This window comes from Tachyglossus aculeatus, chromosome 26 (genome assembly GCF_015852505.1).
Source record: "Tachyglossus aculeatus isolate mTacAcu1 chromosome 26, mTacAcu1.pri, whole genome shotgun sequence".
NCBI classification, from domain to species: Eukaryota; Metazoa; Chordata; class Mammalia; order Monotremata; family Tachyglossidae; genus Tachyglossus; species Tachyglossus aculeatus.
In genome coordinates, this window is record NC_052091.1 from 4,954,783 (window position 1) to 4,973,398 (window position 18,616).

An 18,616-nucleotide genomic window follows, 5' to 3' on the forward strand; every position below is an offset into this window, starting at 1 on the left:
GCCCCTGTCCAGGATGAAAACACCAGACGCTTTGTTGTCTGGTGTTATGTCCTCCTGCTGGGTCTCGCGATTTGAAAAGAGTGGCTTCAGAAAATAGCGGTTATGACACCATCACATTACTCTGTCCTGTCCTTCCCACCCTCCCCCACCCCACCGGGGCCCTCCCTACCTCTCTCCCTTGACTGATAAAAATAATAGTGAAATAAAATCAACCCGGGGAGAATACAATTGATTCTTGATTCACTGACGTTTATTAAATACAGACTATTAGTGAGTAACCCTCGAGGGAGGAAGACTTCCTTAAGGTAATAGTTACTAGGCTGTAAGCTCATCAAGGGCAGGAATCCTGTAGACTCAGTGAATTATACTTTCTCAAGTGGTCAGCACAGTGCTCTGAACACAGTAGAGTGGAAGCTCCCTGAGGGCCGGGTTCATATCTACTTTGTTGCACTCCCCCAAGCAATTTTTATAGCTCTTGGCACCTAGGAGGTGCTCAACAAATTGACTGGTTGTGACAGTTGCCTGGAATTCCTTCAACAAACAAAAACCAGTGAGGCCGTGCTGATTTCTTAGACCAAGGTTGGTTCCGCCAATGGGGCGTCTGGACAGATCCTGAACGAAGGACGGCAGCACAGTAAAGAGACCCCTCAAGGACCTCCAGCAGTGGGCAAAAAGAGGGCACGGAGGCTCAGGGGCCTGGTGGGGCGGACTTCTCACTGGATTGGGCATATGCTTTTTTTTTCCTTCTGGGACAAGTCATTTTTCAGATGCTGGACTTTCTGTTGGACGTTGGTGGCCTTTGCTCCCTTCTGTTTTAACTCATCGATGCACTCCTGGAAAGATTCTTTCTTCTCCTGGTGCTGACGCTTGTAATTGGCCGCCTTCGTCTCGGCCTTCAGACGGGCTTCCCGGAGGTCCTGGATCTGCTGGTCTCTGGAAGCGGTGTCTTGTTTGTACAGCTCCTGCAGGGCCTTGTACTGGTTTTTCTGGAGGTTGACCTCCTTCGAGAAGCCCTCCTGCAGAAGTCTGGCCTGCTCCTGGGAGACATGGCATAAGGAGCTGTCAGCAGGAGTGCATGGGACGGGAAGAGAGGGGAATTGGGGGAGGAAGAGATGGAGGAAGAAGAGAAGAAGGACCAGCATGGCCTAGTGGAGAGAGCACGGGCCAGCCCACTGTTGGGTAGGGACTGTCTCTATATGTTGCCAATTTGTACTTCCCAAGCGCTTAGTACAGTGCTCTGCATACAGTAAGCGCTCAATAAATATGATTGATGATGATGATGACGAAGGATCCAGGTTCTAATCCCCACTCGGCCGCTTGCCTGCTTTGGGACCTTTATTCATTCATTCAATCGTATTTATTGAGCGCTTACTGTGTGCAGAGCACTGTACTAAGCGCTTGGGAAGTACAAGTTGGCAACATATAGAAACGGTCCCTACCCAACAGTGGGCTCACAGTCTAGAAGGGAGAGACAGACAACAAAACAAAACATATTAACAAAATAAAATAAATAGAATAAATATGTACAAGTAAAATAAATAATAGAGTAATAAATATGTACACACATATATACATAGTGACTTGAATATAAATAGCACACCCCTCTAAATGTTTATCACAACCAAAAATTTGGTAACCCAGTTTTCTGGATATGCATATGCTAGGTATGCAAGCGTGGGGACTTTCCTTTTTTCAGAGCAGTAGTTGCCCAAAATCAATCAATTAATCAATGATAGAAAGTCACTTCACTTCTCTAGGCCTCAGTTACCTCATCTGTAAAATGGGAATTAAGACTGTGAGTCCCCATGAGGGACAGGGACAGTATCCAACCTGACTTTTACCTACCCAGCACTTAGTACAGTGCCTGGCACACAGCAAATGCTTAACAAATACTGTAAAAAAGGAGAAGAGCAGGAGGAAGAGGAGGAAGGGATAAAGGAGGAGAAGGCAGAGGTCCCATTGTGGATGCCAGCACAGCCCTACTCTCTCTCCCCTGCTCTTCCCAGCCCTTGATTAATGATTGAATTAGGTTATTTGTCAAGCACTTACTATATGCAAAACACTGCACTAAGCACTGGGGTCAATATAAGTTAATCAGCCCTTTTGTTGATGCCTGTCTCCCCCACTCTAGACTGTAAACTCGTTGTGGGCAGGGAACATCACTGCTTATTGTTGTATTGTGCTTTTCCAAGCATTTAGTACAGTGCTGGCACACAGTAAGTGCTCAATAAATATGATTGAATGAATGAATAACCCTGTCTGCCTTTCTGTAGTCCCTCTGGACCCCACCCTCCCTCTCCCACCTCTTGGTCTGAGCTGGACTGGTTATGCCCTCACATAGCTGTTGGATTCTTTCCCTCGGTCCCTTGATGTTCTGGGTCAGCTCCATCCCTCCTTATAATAATAACAATTGTGGTTTTGTTAAGTACTTACTATGTGCCAAGCACTGTACTAAGTGCTGACACAAGATAATCAGAACCCACATGGGGCTCACAGTCTAAGTAGGAGAGAGCCATTGAATTCCCATTTTACAGATGAAGGAACTGAGGCACAGAGAATTTAAGTGATTTGTCCGAGGTCACACAGCAGAGAAGTGGCGGAGCCAGGGTTACAACCCAGGTCATTTGACTCTCGGGTCCCGAGCTCTAGGCATTAGGCCATACCGCGTCTACAACCCCAAGCTGTTTGAAGTCAGAGGCTGTGCCATCTGCTCTATGTGAGTCTCTCTCTGTTGCTTGTCATGGATGAATCTCTGTTCCTGTGTAAGTGGCAGTCTTTCCCACTAGACTGTATGCTCCTGGAGGGCAAGAACCCTGCCTTTTCTATCCTGGCATTCCCCAAAGGGTCTTGTACAGGCCCTGCACCCGGCAATCAATCAATCAATCAATCAATTGTATTTATTGAGCGCTTACTATGTGCAGAGCACTGTACTAAGCGCTTGGGAAGTACAAATTGGCATCACATAGAGACAGTCCCTACCCAACAGTGGGCTCACAGTCTAAAAGGGGGAGACAGAGAACAGAACCAAACATACCAACAAAATAAAATAAGTAGGATAGAAATGTACAAGTAAAATAAATAAATAAATAGATAAATAGAGTAATAAATATGTACAACCATATATACATATATACAGGTGCTGTGGGGAAGGGAAGGAGGTAAGACGGGAGGATGGAGAGGGGGACGAGGGGGAGAGGAAAGAAGGGGCTCCGGCAGACTTAGCACAGTTAATTGACAAAATGGTCTGGGGGCCAGGTCCTCAGTACCCTACCGCAAGCCTGAAATGTAATGTTTTCTGCTGATCTTCCATCAGCTTCTTGTTATCCTGCTTCATTTTCTCCATCAACTGGTTCCAGTTCTCCTTGTAGCTCTTCTCCTGCTGCTCCAGCAGCTCTTGCATTTTCTCCTGCACCTGCTGCATTTTCTTCAATTCCCGCATGGTAGCCTGGGATTTCGCCCGCTCCACTGTAGAGGGAGGAAAGGAAATTGGCCTCGGGGGGAGGGCGAAGGGGACAGGACACACCTCCCGGTGCCCTCCTCGACCTGGGCTGCGGCTCCTCAGGGTGGTGGCCGTGGATGCCACAGTCATGGGGGGACCGCAGACTTGGCTGCAAATTTGTCTCTGAGTCCCAGAGGTGTCTGGGTCTCCCAAACCTGGGGCTGCCTGGGTGTGCACTTAGGACCCACTGGTGGGGGAGGGGAGGGCAGGTTCTGGATTTGCAAGGCTCTGGGGGAGAGGGAGAGGGGCTTGGGTTGGAACAGCCTCATCCCCCAGGTGTGTCTGGACTGTGAGAAGCCCTGCTGCAAACACTAGACACACCCCAGATTTGGGCACCCCCCAACATTGCTGCACTCTGCTGCTCCCCTGATCTGGCACCTCGGTACCAGCTGGTCTGGACAGGGCATCCCCCCATAATCACCATACCCCTCTGCTTCCACTGTACCTTCAATCTCCTTATCCTTCTGGGACAGGGACTGGTCCAGCTGAAGGATGGAGTCAGCCACCTCCTCCTGGCTCTTCCAATAGTTCTGGAGGCACACTTCTGCCTGGGGGCCAGAGGAACTGTCAGATCCTTGGTTGAACAGCGATCCACTCCTGGGATCTGCCCCTGGAATCCACCCAGTGGATCCACCCCGGTGACCAAAGCGCCTGGGCCATTGTCCCCAAGGATTACACTGTGGCAGCCCCAGTTCTGGGAGGGAGAAGAGTAGAATCTACTGACTTGGGGGACCCGAGCAGCATGGTTGGGGGCAGTTCAGGCCATAAACTCTTCCCCATAACAACATCCTCACCTATTTTCTGGCAGAGGTGGGTACCCTCAGGGACTGGGCATAGGGAGTTGGGGGTGGCATTCATTTACTGAATCATATTTATTGAGTGCTTACTGTGTGTAAAATGGGGTTTTCCATTTTACTCTCCCCACGTCCCTTCAAATCCTTACTGAAGGCACATCTCGTTCAAGTGGCCTTCCCTGACTAAGCCCTCCTTTCCCCTTCTCCCACTCCATTCAGCGTCATGCTGATTTGCTCCCTTTATTCATTCCCTCTCCCAGCCCCACAGCACTTATATACATATCTTCGATTTATTTTTTTATTTATATTAATGTCTGGCTCCACCTCTAGACTGTAAGCTCATTGTGGGCAGGGAATGTAATTGTTGTTTGTTATATTGTACCCTCCCAAGTGCTTAGTACAGTGCTTTGCACACAGTAAGAGCTCAATAGGACTGAATGAATGAATGCAAAGCACTTTACTAAGCGCCAAGTGGCAACCCCTTACTTCCCTCCCTGTACCACCCCACCCTGGAATGGGCCCGGGGAAAACCCTGGGGAGCACCAGTCCCACTCTGGACCCCTCTGGGTTACCCCCTTGGCCAGGTCCTCGGGGGTTCAGGCACCCCAAACCATCCCGGGCAGTACCTGTGGACCCTTCCTGGGGATCTGAGTGTACTCCTGTTCCAACTCTTTCCTCTTTTGGATGAACAGCTGGTAGCCCCCTGGCTTAGAGTACAGTCCCTGTTTCACCTCCATCTCCTGTGGCCTGAAAATCTTCTGGATTAAGTTTGTGCACAGCTTAGTGGACTCCTCCTCATTCTTCTGACACAACTCCTCCAGCTTCAATTGCAGGATCTCCTGATGAGGGAGGGGGGAATGGGGTGGGGGAGATATGGGGGAGAAGGAAATAGATGCTGAAGGCGTCTCCACCTGGCAGAGCTTTAAAAATCAAGCAAACACCCAGTCTTCCTTCTCCTGTAGACTGTAAGGTCTTTGTGGGCAGGGAACACATCTACCACCTATTAGAAGGCACTCTCCCAAGTGCTTAATACAGTGCTCTGCATACAGTAAGTGCTCAGTAAATACGATTGATTGATTGGACACTCTGCCCCAACCTGGAACCAGATGGGTTGACCAGATAACCGTTAGAACTTGAATATTTCATTCCCACTCTTGCTATGTGTGCACATGCCTGTATTTTTATTTGGGCTTTCATTTATATATTCAATGACTTATTCTCCTACTTCACCTGATCTAGTGGAATGACTTCCTGCTTTCTCTTTCTGCTCCCAGTGCTTATTTAACTGCCTGTTACATACCATAAATCACCTACTAGACTGTAAGCTCATTTTGTTGTTGTTCTTATGGTATTTGTTAAGTGCTTACTGTGTGCCAGGCACAGTACTGAGTGCTGGGGTAGATAAAAGTTAATTAGGTTGGACAGAGTCCCTATCCCGCATAGGGATCACAGTCTTAATTCCCATCTTACAGATGAGCCAACTGAAGCACAGAGAAGTTAAATGACTTGCTCAAGGTCACACAGCCAGGTCCTTCTGGCTCCTAGGCCCATGATCTATCCACTAGACCATACTGCTTCTCGTGTGGGCAGGGAATACTCTACCAATTCTGCTGAATTGTACTCTCCCAAGTGCTTAGTGCAATGCTCCATGCACAGTAAGTGCTCAATAAATACTGAGGAGGAGGATGATGACCACTGACTGATGGAGGTTGATTCTTCCCTTTCTCACCCCACTGACATAGGTGCATCCCTCTCCCTCTGAATGATTGGTTGGTTGACTTTCCCCTTTCCCAGTCCCAGCAAAGCTACCTCCTCCTCCCTCTGGCTTATTGGTCGGTTAATTTTCCTCCTTCCCAAACCCAACAAATGTACCACCTCATCCCTCTGGCTGATTGGTTGGTCGATCCTCCCATTTCCCAGCCCCGTGTAGGTACCGCCAGCTCCCTCTGGAATTTCTGCTTCTTGTCCTTGAAGGAGCGCTGCATGAAGAGCCGGAGAGCCTCCCTCTCGCACACTCTGTGAGCCTCCAGCAGCTCCAGGAGGGTCCCTGTGGGGAGCTGGACCTGCTGTGCCATCAGGGTGGTGTAGTGGGAGCAGGCGACCTTCACCGCCTCAGCATTCTCAATCTGGGCCAGCGCCAACACTGCATTCTCCAGGCAGGGCACATTTCCGCTCCGGATGGTCTCCACATAGGTCTTCACCAGCATGGCCAGGCCTGAGAAGGGGCATGTGACACCTTCAGGGGACTCCTTGCGTTTGCTGACAAATTGTAACCTCCTCTCCCCTACCGATTTTTATTATGGTATTTGTTAACACACTTACTATGTTCCAGCCACTGTACTAATTGCCGGGGCAGTTACAAGCTACTCAGGATGAATGCTGTTCACGTTCCCTGTGGAGCTCACAGTCTTAATCCCCATTTTACAGGTGAGGTAATTGAGGCATAGAAAAGGTAAGTGATTTGCCCAAGGTCACACAGCAGACAAGTGGCAGAGTCAGGATTAGAACCCAGGTCCTTCCAACTTCCAGGTCTGTGCTTTATGCACTAGGCCACGCTGCTTCTCAGTTTCAGGGTTTGGGTGGAAACTGGCTCCCCAGGGGGCTTGCCCCCCATGGGAACCCAGGAGACTGGGCTGACGTCAAAGGGCCCATGTCCCTGATGACTACAGGGAAAGGGTCTGCCCCAACTCTCCCCCACTGAGGGCTCCACGGTCCTGTTGGACCCAGAATCCCCTGGGATAATGGTCAGGCTGCTCCTTTGCCCTTCCCTTTAAAATGTAAGCTCCTTGTGGGCAGGGAACATATCTTCCAACCCTGTTGTGTTATGCTCTCCCAAGCACTTAGTACAGTGCTCTGCAGATAGTAAGCACTCAACAAATACCATTGATTTACTGATTGATTGATTGATCTCCCTAGAGCCCAGTAATGAGAGTAGGCTTGGGCTCCTTGGGAAACAACCCAAACACAACAGGTAGGGCCCCCGGAACTGGACTGGCCTTGCAACCTCAAGGAGGAAGCCAAGGACCACTGGACTTGCTGTGTCCTCAGTGTGGCTTAGTGGATAGAGAACGGGCCTTGGAGTCAGAAGGACCTGGGTTCTAATTCTAGTTCTGCCACGTGTCTGCTGTGTAACCTTGGGCAAGTCACTTCACTTCTCTGGGCCTCAGTTACCTCATCTGTAAAACAGGGATTAAGAGTATGAGCCCCACATGGTACAGGGACTGTGTCCAACCTGATTAACTCGTCTCTACCCCCGTGCTTAGAACAGTGCTTGGAACATAGTAAGCACTTAACAAGTATAATTATTTGTTTTTCATTTTATTTTTCATCCCTTCTGGGGGCAGCAGCCCAGACAACTCCCACCCCCAGGGATTAGGCAGGGCAGACTCACGGGGGCCATTCACCACGATGCCACCCTGCAGAGTCTTGATCTTGGTGTTCTGGAAGATGTAGGTACAGAAGTTGTTGGCCTGTTGCACGAAGTCGGAGTACAGGTGGTCCTCCCCCAGCTCATCCAGGTGGCCCACAAGCTTCGGGGGTGCAGGAAAGCTGAAGGTGAAGCACTTGCGGCTGGGAAAGAACTGACGGATGCATTTCCTGGGCAGGTTCAACATCTGGGTGTTGGGGTGGTCCCCTGGTGGAGGATGCGTAGTGGAGGGGTTACAGCACAGTGGGGTTCAGGGTCCAGGAAAATAATAATAACAATAATAATAATAATAGTGGTATTTGTTAAGCACTTACTACGTGCCAGGCACTGTATTAAGCGCTGGGGTGGATACAAGAAAATTGGGTTGGACATAGTCCCTGTATGACACGGAGCTCAGTCTCAATGCCCATTTTACAGATGAGGTAACTGAGGCCCGGATAATAATAACAATGGAATTTATTAAGTGCTTACTGTGTGCAAAGCACTATTATAAGCACAGGGGGATACAAGGTGATCAGGTTGTCCCATGGGGGGCTCACAGTCTTAATTCCCATTTTACAGATGAGGGAACTGAGGCACAGAGAAGTTAAGTGACTTGCCCAAAGTCACACAACTAGCAATTGGCAGAGCCGGGATTTGAACCCATGACCTCTGACTCCAAAGCCCGGGCTCTTTCCAGTGAGCCACCCTGCTTCTCTAAGTGAAATGCCTTGCCCAAGGTCACACAGCAGACAAGTGGCAGAACCATGATTAGAACCTGGCCCCTGGATTCAAACCAGGATCCTGGGCTGTGACCTCCTTCCATCATCGAGTCTTCCTCTCTCTGTGCCACTGAGAGGACAGTTGGTGGGTCTGCCTCTGCCACCAGCCCTCAAGAACCAGGACTGTCTGTTTCCCTCTTGGTCTAGAAGACCCTCTCCAGGAAGAGTAGACGGGAAGACAGGAGGAAGTGCGAGACTGCAGAGAGGGAGAGAGATCAGGGCTGGAGATGTTGATTTTGGTATCATCAGCATTGAGTTGATGCCTTGGGAGTGAATGAGTTCTTCAAAGGAGTGCGTGTAGAAGGGAACACAGAACTGAACCTTGAGGGACCCCCACAGTTAGGGTTTAGGAGACAGAGGAAGAGCCTACAAAGAAGACTGAAAATGCCTTGCCAGGGAGATAAGAGGAGAAACAGGGGAGGACAGAGTCCGTGAAGCCAAGGTTGGATAAAGTTTCCAGGAGGAAGGGATGGTCCGCAATGTCGAAGGCAGTTGAGAGATCGAGGAGAATTAGGATGGAGTAGAGGCTATTTGATTTGGCAAGAAGGAGATCACTGGCCTTTGAGAGGGCAGTTTCTGTGGAGTAAAGGGGACAGAAGCCAGATTGGAGGGGATAAAGGAGAGAATTGGAGGAGAGGAATTTCAAAAGGCAGGTGTAGACAACTCACTCAAGGAGTTTGGAGAGGAATGGTAGGAAGGAGATGGGGTGATAACAGAGGGAATCGTGGGGTCAAGAGAGGGTTGTTTTAGGAGAGGGGAGACATGGGTATGTTTGAAAGCAGCGGGGAAGAAGCCGTTGGAGAGCAAACAGTTGAAGGCAGTTAGGGAGGGAAGAAGGGAAGGGGTGAGAATTTTGATACAGTGTGAAGGAATGGGGTCGAATACTTAGGTGGAGGTGGTGGCTTTTGAGAGGAGGCAGGAGATCTCCTCTAGAGATACTGCTGGGAAGGAGGGGAGGGTTGAAGAGGGGAATGGAAAGGGGAGGGACTGAGGGGCGATTTTAGGGAGCTCATGCCTGATGATGTCAATTTTCTTAATAAAGTAGGTGGCCAGCTCTTTGGGGGCAACAGATAGGGAAGGCAAGGGACAGGGGGCTTGAGGAGTGAGTTAAATATCTGGAACAACAGGCGAGGTCAATGGGCATGGGTGTCAATAAGGGTGGAGAAATAACTTTGCCAGAAGGAGGAAAGGGCAGAGTTAAAGCATGCAAGGATAAACTTAAAGTGGATGAAATTGGCCTGATATTTAGATTTCTGCCAGCAGCGCTCTGTGGCTCGAGCAAGAGCAAAGGAGGCATACTGTGCAGGACTATGGGTTTGTTGTATGAGACTGATGAAAGGATAGGGGAGTGAGTGAGCTGTGTTCAGTAGAGAGGGTGACTTTGAGATTATCTATTTGGTCATCAAGGGAGAGTAGTTTGAGTATGGAGGCTAGGAGGGACATGATGAGTTGAGAAAATTGGATGGGGTCAAAAGATCGGAGGTCACTGTGCTGGAATAGTACAGACTTCTGGGGTGGAGGTATGAGGGAGAGGAGACAAGTTGGGAGGTTGTGGTCAGATAGAGGGATTTCAGAGTTGGCGAAGGTAGAGATTGTGCAGTGGTTAAAAACGATGAGATCAAGTGTGTGTCCAAGTTGGTGAGTGGGCGAGGTGGAGTGGAGTACCTTGAGGTCAGTGGAGTTGAGGAGTGATAGAAGGCGGTCAGCAGAAGGGTCATCAGGAATATCTATGTGGATAGTGAAGTCCCTAAGGATCAGTGTGGGCTTGGAGAGAGAAGGAATATGAGAAAGGGATCAAAATGGTTAAAGAAGTTGGAGGTGGGACCTGTGGAGTGGTAGATGACAGTCACCTGAATCTAGAGTAGGTGGTAGAAGCCAATGATCAGGGCTTCAAAGAAAAGGAAAGAAAAGAAAGGGATGGCGGAGGTGGAATGGTGCGAAAGCAGCATTGAGGCGTGGGAAGGAAGCCAACACCTCCTCCTTTTCCAGTGACTCTGGGGGAATGGGAAAAGGCCCCCTCTGGAGAGAGCAGCAGGGGAGACCGTGTCATCTGGGGAGAGTCAGGTTTCAGCGATGGAGAGGAGGAGGAGTGACTGAATCAGGAACAGTTCAAGGAACAGTTCGAGAGAAGCAGCATGGCTCAGTGGAAAGAGCACAGGCTTTGGAGTCAGGGGTCATGGGTTCAAATCCCAGCTCCGCCAACTGTCAGCTGTGTGACTCTGGGCAAGTCATTTAACTTCTCTGTGCCTCAATTACCTCATCTATAAAACGGGGATTAAGACTGTGAGCCCCCCGTGGGACAACCTGATCACCTTGTATCCTCCCCAGCGCTTAGAACAGTGCTTTGCACATAGTAAGTGCTTAATAAATGCCATTCAAAAAAAGGATGAAGGGAAACTTTCCCATGAAGGAGCGAGAGTTCCACAGGCCACACTTGGCTGAAGTTGTGGGGAACACAATGGGGGAGGGGACAGCATGAGGGGTGGGGAGGGTTTGGATGGGAGTGATTGATGGGAACCGGCACATGGGAAAGGGGAAGAGAGGTGGCACTGGGACAGGATTAAAGGGAGGGGGTGAGGAGGAGGGATGCGGGTGGTGCAAGGGGAAGGAGGGAAGTTGGGTGAAGGAGGGGAGGATAGGGATGGGCTGACAGGAGGCGGGAGATTGAATGGTCATGATGGGGTTGGTGAGGTAAACGACAGCAATAACAACTTAATTCGGTGATACCCAGAGGAGATGGTTGAATTGTCCTTTCGTCGTTGAGAGTGAAAAGCCAGGAACTAGGAGAGATGGTTGAATTCAGGCCTTGAGAGTGAAGAGTCCAGTGTTTAGGGGAGCCCTTATGAGATGGTTCAATTGTCCTTGGGGCCTTGGGAGTGAAGAGGTCAGTGACCAGGAATAAACAACTTGGGTTGGGCAGAGTAGGTGCAAAGGCAGGCAGCTTTTGAAACGTAATAATGTGAGAAACTGGGCCTTTATTACCTAGGAGTTAGCTCCTTGTGAGCAGAGAACACCCCAACCAACTCTGTTATACTGTACTCTTCCAAGTGCTCAGTACAGTGTGCTGCACAAAGTAAGCGCTCAATAAATACCATTGATTGATCCAGACCCAGGTTCTCACCTTTCTGTAGCTTCAGTGCCCTCTCCAAGTACTCATCCTCTGAAATGCACCGCCCATCCAGCTCCAGGTCCAGGATGAAGTCCCTCACGACCCACAGGAAGTCAGGGAAGAAGCTCACGAACTTGTTCGAGTCTTCCACCCCATTGGTGCAGGGCTGAGATGACACCCTGATCCGCTCGGTCAACTCCGTCACATACCTGGGAGCATCGCTAAGGAACGGTGAGAGCGAGGGCACCCCTGCCTGCCTCATTCCTCTGCCCTTTTCACCCCCTCCCCTGCCCCTCCCTCGCCATTCAATCTCTGTCCCTTGCTCCCTATTCTAGAGCGGCACCCAGACTTGTCCATCCGGTGGCCCCCAGGAGAAAGATTGGCCCATTGAAGGGTGAAAGCAAGGAGCCCCTCATAGCCATGGGCAACTCTTCCCTGTGGAGCGAGTCCATCCCACCTACTCTCACAATCCACCCCAGAATTTCCTACCCCTCCATTAGGCCTCCAACAATTCCCATGCTGTCCCCCAAACCCACCCATAATGCCCCCAACAATTACCATGCTGCCCTCTAAAACCAGCTGGCACCTCTCACCTGCTACCTAGGAGCACCTCTTACCCAGGCTGGTCATTCAGAAGCAATCCAAAGGTCATTTGGTCTAGCCCTCTGCCTTTAAGTCCTTAATGCCTAAATCAACTAGGATACCTGTGTCTGTCCAAGGGTTCAATCCTGCCTCACTGCCAGAAAGTCCCTCCTTATACAATCTGAGCCCATTTCCTCTTGTCTAATCCTCTAAGGAGACCAATCTACTGCCCCCAGTTAATCTGGGCTGTGAACTCCTTGTGGGCAGGCAACGTTCTACCAACTCTGTTATATCGTACCTCCCTAAGCAAGTATTACACCACTCTGCACACAGTAAGCTCTCAATAAATATCATTGATTGATTGATCTTTCAGGAGCTCAGAGCCCTACCCACACCGCCCTCAGCCTTCCCTTCTCCTGGCCGAGCAATCCCCTCTGCCGGATACTGCAGCTTCTCCAGTGCGTACTGGTCGATGACGCCCTTACTGTTGTACACAAAGATGCTGCTCAGCAGGATGGCCAGGGAGAAGATCCACGAATCGTGCCTGGCATCCCCCTGGAATACAGAGGGCCCACTGTTCAGGGGACTGCCCAGCCCACCCCCTTCCACCTCCCCATCCCCAACCAGTCTCCAGAGAGGAGCTCCAAGAGAAGCAGCGTGGCTTAGTGGATAGAGCACTAGCCTGGGAGTCAGTAAAACCCGGGTTCTAATCCCAGCTCCGCCACATGACTGCTGTGTGACCTTGGACAAGTCACTTCACTTCTCTGTGCCTCAATTACCTCACCTGCAAAATAGGGATTAAGAGTGTGAGCCCCATGTGGGACAGGGACTGTGTCCAACCCCAGCGCTTAGAACTCTTGGCACATGGTAAGTGCTAAACAAGCACTATAATGCGTGGCTCAGTGGAAAGAGCACGGGCTTTGGAGTCATAGGCTGTGGGTTCAAATCCCGGCTCTGCCACTTGTCAGCTGTGTGACTTTGGGCAAGTCACTTCACTTCTCTGGGCCTCAGTTCCTTCATCTGTAAAATGGGGATGAAGACTGTGAGCCCCTGATGGGACAACCTGATTACCTTGTTTCTACCCCAGCGCTTAGAACAGTGCTTTGCACATAGTAAGCGCTTAACAAATACCAACATTATTATTATTATTATTATAATGACTATCATTATTATTAATCAGAATTTCTGTCCTATTTTGAGACTCCAGGACCTCCTGGGACAGGGAGCATTGTGCCCCAGAAATTTTGATTGACACACTCAACTTGCTCCCCTACTCCACTCCCTTCCCCAAGGTTACATTTTCCCAGATCCCAGTGGAAGCAGCCCCATAGGCCTTCCCGTCACCTCCCAGCCCCTCTCCCACTCACCTTCTCCGTGTCTCCCAACCCCTCGGTGTCCAGCAGCACCAGAGTGTATCTGGGTTGGGAGGGGTGGGGGATACACCACATCCAGATGCCCTTGGTTTGGGACTGGATGGTGGAGCCCAGGGTGAACCCTGCAGGGTTGGGGGAGGGAGAGGCCAGTCACTAGGGGTCTGGGGGAGGAGGGCCTGTTCCCTCCCCCATCCCTCCCGCGGTGAAAGAGGGTCTCCCAGTGTACTCTAACGGTTCATTTCTTCATCTCTGTTCACTGCCCCCCACCCACCTTAGGGGAAGTGGTTGAATGAGCCCCAATCTGGAGGGAGCAGAAGACTCTTCTGAGCTCCCAAGGCCTGATCCAAGCCCATCAGAACTTTCAGACTCAGTCTCTGAGGAGGGAAGTCTCACAGACAGGTGGGACTCTAGAGTGGGAATGTCTCTGATACAGGTGGATCTCAGAGGCGGGAAGTCTTTCGGACAGGTGGATCGTTGGGGCAAGGCATCCCTGGGACAGGTGGGTCTTAGGGGCAGAAAGTCCCTGGGACAGGTGGGTCTCTGGGGTGGGAATGTCTCTGCCACAGGTAGGTCTCAGAGGTGGGAAGTCTCTCAGTCAGATAGATCTCTGGGGCAGACAATCCCTAGGACAGGTGGGTTTTAAGGGTAAGAAGTCTCTTCGGTGGGTCACTGGAGTGGGAATGTCTCTGACACAGTTGGGTCTTAGGGATAAGAAGTCTCTCAGACAGGTGGTTCTCTGGGGTGGGAATATCTCTCAGACAGGTGGGTCTCTGGGGCAGGAAGTTCCTGGGTCAGGTGGGTCTCTGAGGTGGGAATGTCTCTGACATAGGTGAGTCTTGGGGCAGGAAGTCTCTCAGACAGGTGGGTCTCTGGGTCAGGAAATCCCTGGGTCAGGTGAGTTTCTGATGTGGGAACGTCTCGGAGACATGTAGATCTCAGGGGCAGGAAGTCCCTGGGACAGATGGGTCTCTGGGACGGGAAATCTCTGGTGCAGGTGGGTCTCTAGGGAAGAAGCCTCTACCGTAGGGTCTCTTAGTCTTGGCATTGCCTTGCCAAAGGGATCCTCTGTGACCCAGGCCCCCTGAGTCTGAGGGAAGATCTCTCTGCTTGGCAGCAAACAGGTGCCCTGGGATGGTTTCCGTGCCCCAGAGGAGAGCTGGGGGTTTTATACCTAGGGTGGGCACCTGAGCCTAGTTGGGTGGTCCAGTTTGAGTTCTCCATGCCGGGAGTTGGGTGGGAATCGTGCCTTGGAGGAGGGTCTCCAGGGTGGGGGAGAGCCTTCAGGCCACTACTCACCTTTCCTCTGTCTGGCCAGTTTATTCATGAGGTAGGACTTCCCGGTCCGGTACATCCCCACAATGGCTACGACCACCACGGGCTGAGTGATCCTGGAGAGGATCGCCAGGGCCTCTGGGTTCACATCCAGCTGATGGTTTGAACTGTTTTCCACCAGGCACATCGGGGCCTGCATGGGCAGCCCCGCACAGCAGCCAGCTAAGGGTAACAATAATAATTGTGGTATTTGGTAAACACTTACTATATGTCAACACTGTGTTAAACTCTGAGGTAGAGACAGGATAATCGGATTGGATACATTTCCTGTTGTCCCTCATGGGGCTCACAGCCTAAGGGGAAAGGAGAAAAAATATTTCATCCCATCTTACAGACAAGAAAACTGAGGCACAAAGAAGTTAAGGGACTTGCCCAAAGTCACACATATCTATAGACTATCCACTAGATTATAAGGTCCTTTAAGGAAGGGATCACATCTATTTACACTATTATATTCTCCCAAGTGCTTAGTACAGGGCTACACCTATGATAAGCACTCAATAAATACCACTGATTGATCGACTGATTCTCTCTTACCTTCTATACTCTATCCACTAGATTATAAAGTCCTTTAGGGGAGGGATCACATCTATTTACACTATTATATTCTCCCAAGTGCTTAGTACAGGGCTACACCCACGAAAAGCATTCAATAAATACCATTGATTGATTGACTGAGTCTCTCACGTTCTATCTGTATTTCACTTTAAAGTCTGTCTCCCCCTTTAGACTGGAAGCTCCTTGAGACCAGGGATCAGCTCGACTGACCCTCCTGTACCCTCCAAAGCACTTAGTACTCTACTTTCAGTAGGTGGGAGACCTTGGAGGAGAAGAAAGAGGAGGAGGAAGAGAAGGAGGAGGAGGAGTTGGACAACACCAGGCTCAGCCCCCTCCCTCACTGCTGCTGGAAACCGAAAGGGTGTGCACCGGGTGAGAGCCTTTGGGACGACTCCACCCATCCAGGAAGGAGCCAGAAAGGCCCCAGATTAATCAGTCAATCAATCGATGGTATTTATTGGGCAAGCACTCAGTACAGTGCTAAGCGCTTAGTACAGTGCTCTGCACACAGTAAGCGCTCAATAAATACGACTGAATGAATGAATTGGGCAGTTACTATGTTTAGAGCACTGTGCTAAGCTTTCGGGAGAGTACAATATGACAGAGCTAGCGGACACATTCCCTGCCCACAGCAAGCTTACAGTCTAGAGATCTTGGGGCATCAGTCCCATCAGCTGACTCTCTGCCCCACCCCTGCCCCCAAGAGAGTCAGAGTTCCACTTACCCTCTCGGACAAAAGCATTTTGGGCCTCTCTGTGGTCAGCCCTCAGGGGCTTGAGGGGCACTCCGCCCTCCACTTGGTGGGGAACTTGGCTCCTCTTAGGGTCCTCGGATGTCTGTTGTCCCTGACAGCCGAAAGCTTTCTGGGACCTCTTCTGGAAGAGACGAAGGTCCTTTCGTTGGGGACCGGAAGTTGGCTTGACTTCTTGCCCTTCTTGAGGGTGAAACTGGACCTTCTGATGGAAGAACTCGAAGGCTCGCTGGGAGCTGGGGCTGGGGCCGGGGCTGGGTTTGGGGCCGGGGCTGGGCCTGGGGCCTGGGTTGGCTCCTTCCATCTGGTGGACCGCCTCTTGTCAGGCTCCTTCCCCAGACTGGCTCCGTGTCTTCTCCTGTGGAGAGGCCACGGCCGTGTCAATGGGGGCCGATGGGAACCATTAGGGGTCAATGGGAGCCAATGGGAGTCGATGGGACCCGATGGGAGCCGTTGGGGGAAGATGGTGGCCAATAGGGGTCACTGGGGCCCTATGGGGGACGATGGGAGTCAATGGGATCTGACGAAGGCCAACAGGGGACGACAGGAGCCCATTGGGGCCGATGGGGACTGATTCAGCCAACAGAAGAAGGAACTAAAAAAACAGAGTCCTTCCCCACAACCCCAACAGTAAAGAAACATAATCTGACTCTGAGTTCACTCTTCAGAGAAAAGGCATCAGGAGGGAATTGAGAAGCCGCATTACCTAGTGGGTAGAGCACAGATCTGGGAGTCAGAAGGACCTGTGTTCGAGTTTCGGCTCTGCCACTTGTCTGCTGTGTGACCTTAGGCAAGTCACTTCACTTCTCTGTGCCTCAGTTCCCTCATGTATAAAATGGGGATTAAGACTGTGAGCACCATGTAGGACATGGACTGTGTCCAACGTTATTTGCTTGTATCTTCCGCTAGCTCTTAATATAGTGCCTGGCATATAGTAAACACTTAACAAATACTATATAAAAAAGGGAACTGGTGGCAAAGGGGCCTGGCGCCTGACTGTTTACCCTATTTCCCTCCCTCCAATGTTACCTATACACTTGAGCCTGTACTCTCTAAGCATTTAGGACTCACGCCACCCCAACTCACAGTATTTAAGTCCATATCTTAATAATAAGAGCAGTACCCACCCCTTCTTCTGAGGATTCTGGAGGATTGCCCAAGGTCTGAAGTCCTGCAGTGGACCAAGACGCTACAGGGAAACCCAGGCCTAACTGATGGGCCCCACCCGGTTGTTTCGTCAGTGGGAAACTGGCCCAGAGCTCTCTCCTGGCCCAATTGTTAAGGAAAAGTTCATGGAGTGGGCGTCGGGGAAGGAGGGAGACAAATGGAAAGCAGAACAACAGCTGCATCCTGATTCTTGGTGCTGAGCATCATGGGTGGACTTGGGCATGCATGGCGCATGACCCTAAAGCTGGGGGGGTTGGGAGGGCGGCAGGGGAGGGAAGAGAGGAGAAACATCTGGTCCAGCACCTCCCAAGATGGCTAACAGGAATGGAGAGTCCACCATCTACCTCAGTCTCCACCTCCTAAGTCTCTCCCAGTTCTTCCCCTCTCCTCAATCCTTTCTCCTTTAGTACATTTGCTGTGGAAAGGGAACATGTCTACCAACACTCTTATATTGTACTCTCCCAAGTGCTTAGTACAGTGCTCTGCACACAGTAAGTACTCAATAAATACCACTGATTGATTGACTGATTGATGGATACAACCCAGTCCATAGAGGAGATTGACACTACCTGTTTAGAACACCTTTTACACAATCAGCTGCCTGAATGCAACATTCACTGGAGGGGAAAGGGCAGTAGGGGAAGACACTTTTCTCCCTTCTGCTTTTCCTCAATCTACTTTGGATTTCCAATTCTATGCCAGATCACAACCAATGGCCCCCAACCCCCGAAAAGTGGGATCAATGTGGGAAGGAAAGAGTTTTCCTCTCTCCCCTCAGTCCTTTTCCTTTCTCCCCTCTCCAACTCCCTTTCTCCCATTTCTTCTTGGTTCCCCTTCCCTCCCTTTTCTCTTCTCTCCTTCAATCCCTACCCTCTCTTTCTGGCCCCTCTCCCATGAAACAGAGGAAGACCAGCTTTCTGGCTGTCCTATACCTGATACTCCTGGGAAAGGTCTTCCTATCCTGGGGGGCGTTCTGTGTTCTTCCTCTTCCTCCTCCTCCGTCTCCACTGCCGTATGGATGATGGTAATCTTTTGAGAGACACGGAACCCAGCATAAAATAATCCTTGTAAAGTTCAAAAAGTCCAAGGGATCAGGAAGTTCCAAGCTGCCAATCAAAACAACAGATGTTATCAGGAAGTTACTTTAATTAGCTTCTCTGCTTGGAGGGCCACTGGTGGGGCCCTGCTACTTGTCTGGAGCAAAGGTGGAGAGGGCCTCTCCCCTAGTCTGACTCATGAGACAGAAGGAGCAGGAATCAAAAG

General features: G+C 50.6%; 1 protein-coding gene across 1 annotated transcript; it reads right to left on the minus strand.

The window, feature by feature from the left end:
* Positions 1 to 415: 415 nt before the first annotated feature.
* LOC119945984 (guanylate-binding protein 1-like) lies at positions 416 to 18,370 on the minus strand. The gene is made up of 12 exons (XM_038767322.1): positions 18,286 to 18,370; positions 16,160 to 16,544; positions 14,842 to 15,039; positions 13,540 to 13,667; positions 12,618 to 12,727; positions 11,603 to 11,799; positions 7,685 to 7,927; positions 6,228 to 6,508; positions 4,920 to 5,132; positions 3,945 to 4,047; positions 3,272 to 3,465; positions 416 to 1,037 (listed from the first exon to the last, which is right to left on the minus strand). The coding sequence occupies exons 2-12, from the start codon at positions 16,488 to 16,490 to the stop codon at positions 714 to 716; spliced, it is 2,322 nt and encodes a 773-aa protein (XP_038623250.1). The 5' UTR covers positions 16,491 to 16,544; positions 18,286 to 18,370; the 3' UTR covers positions 416 to 713.
* Positions 18,371 to 18,616: the final 246 nt, after the last annotated feature.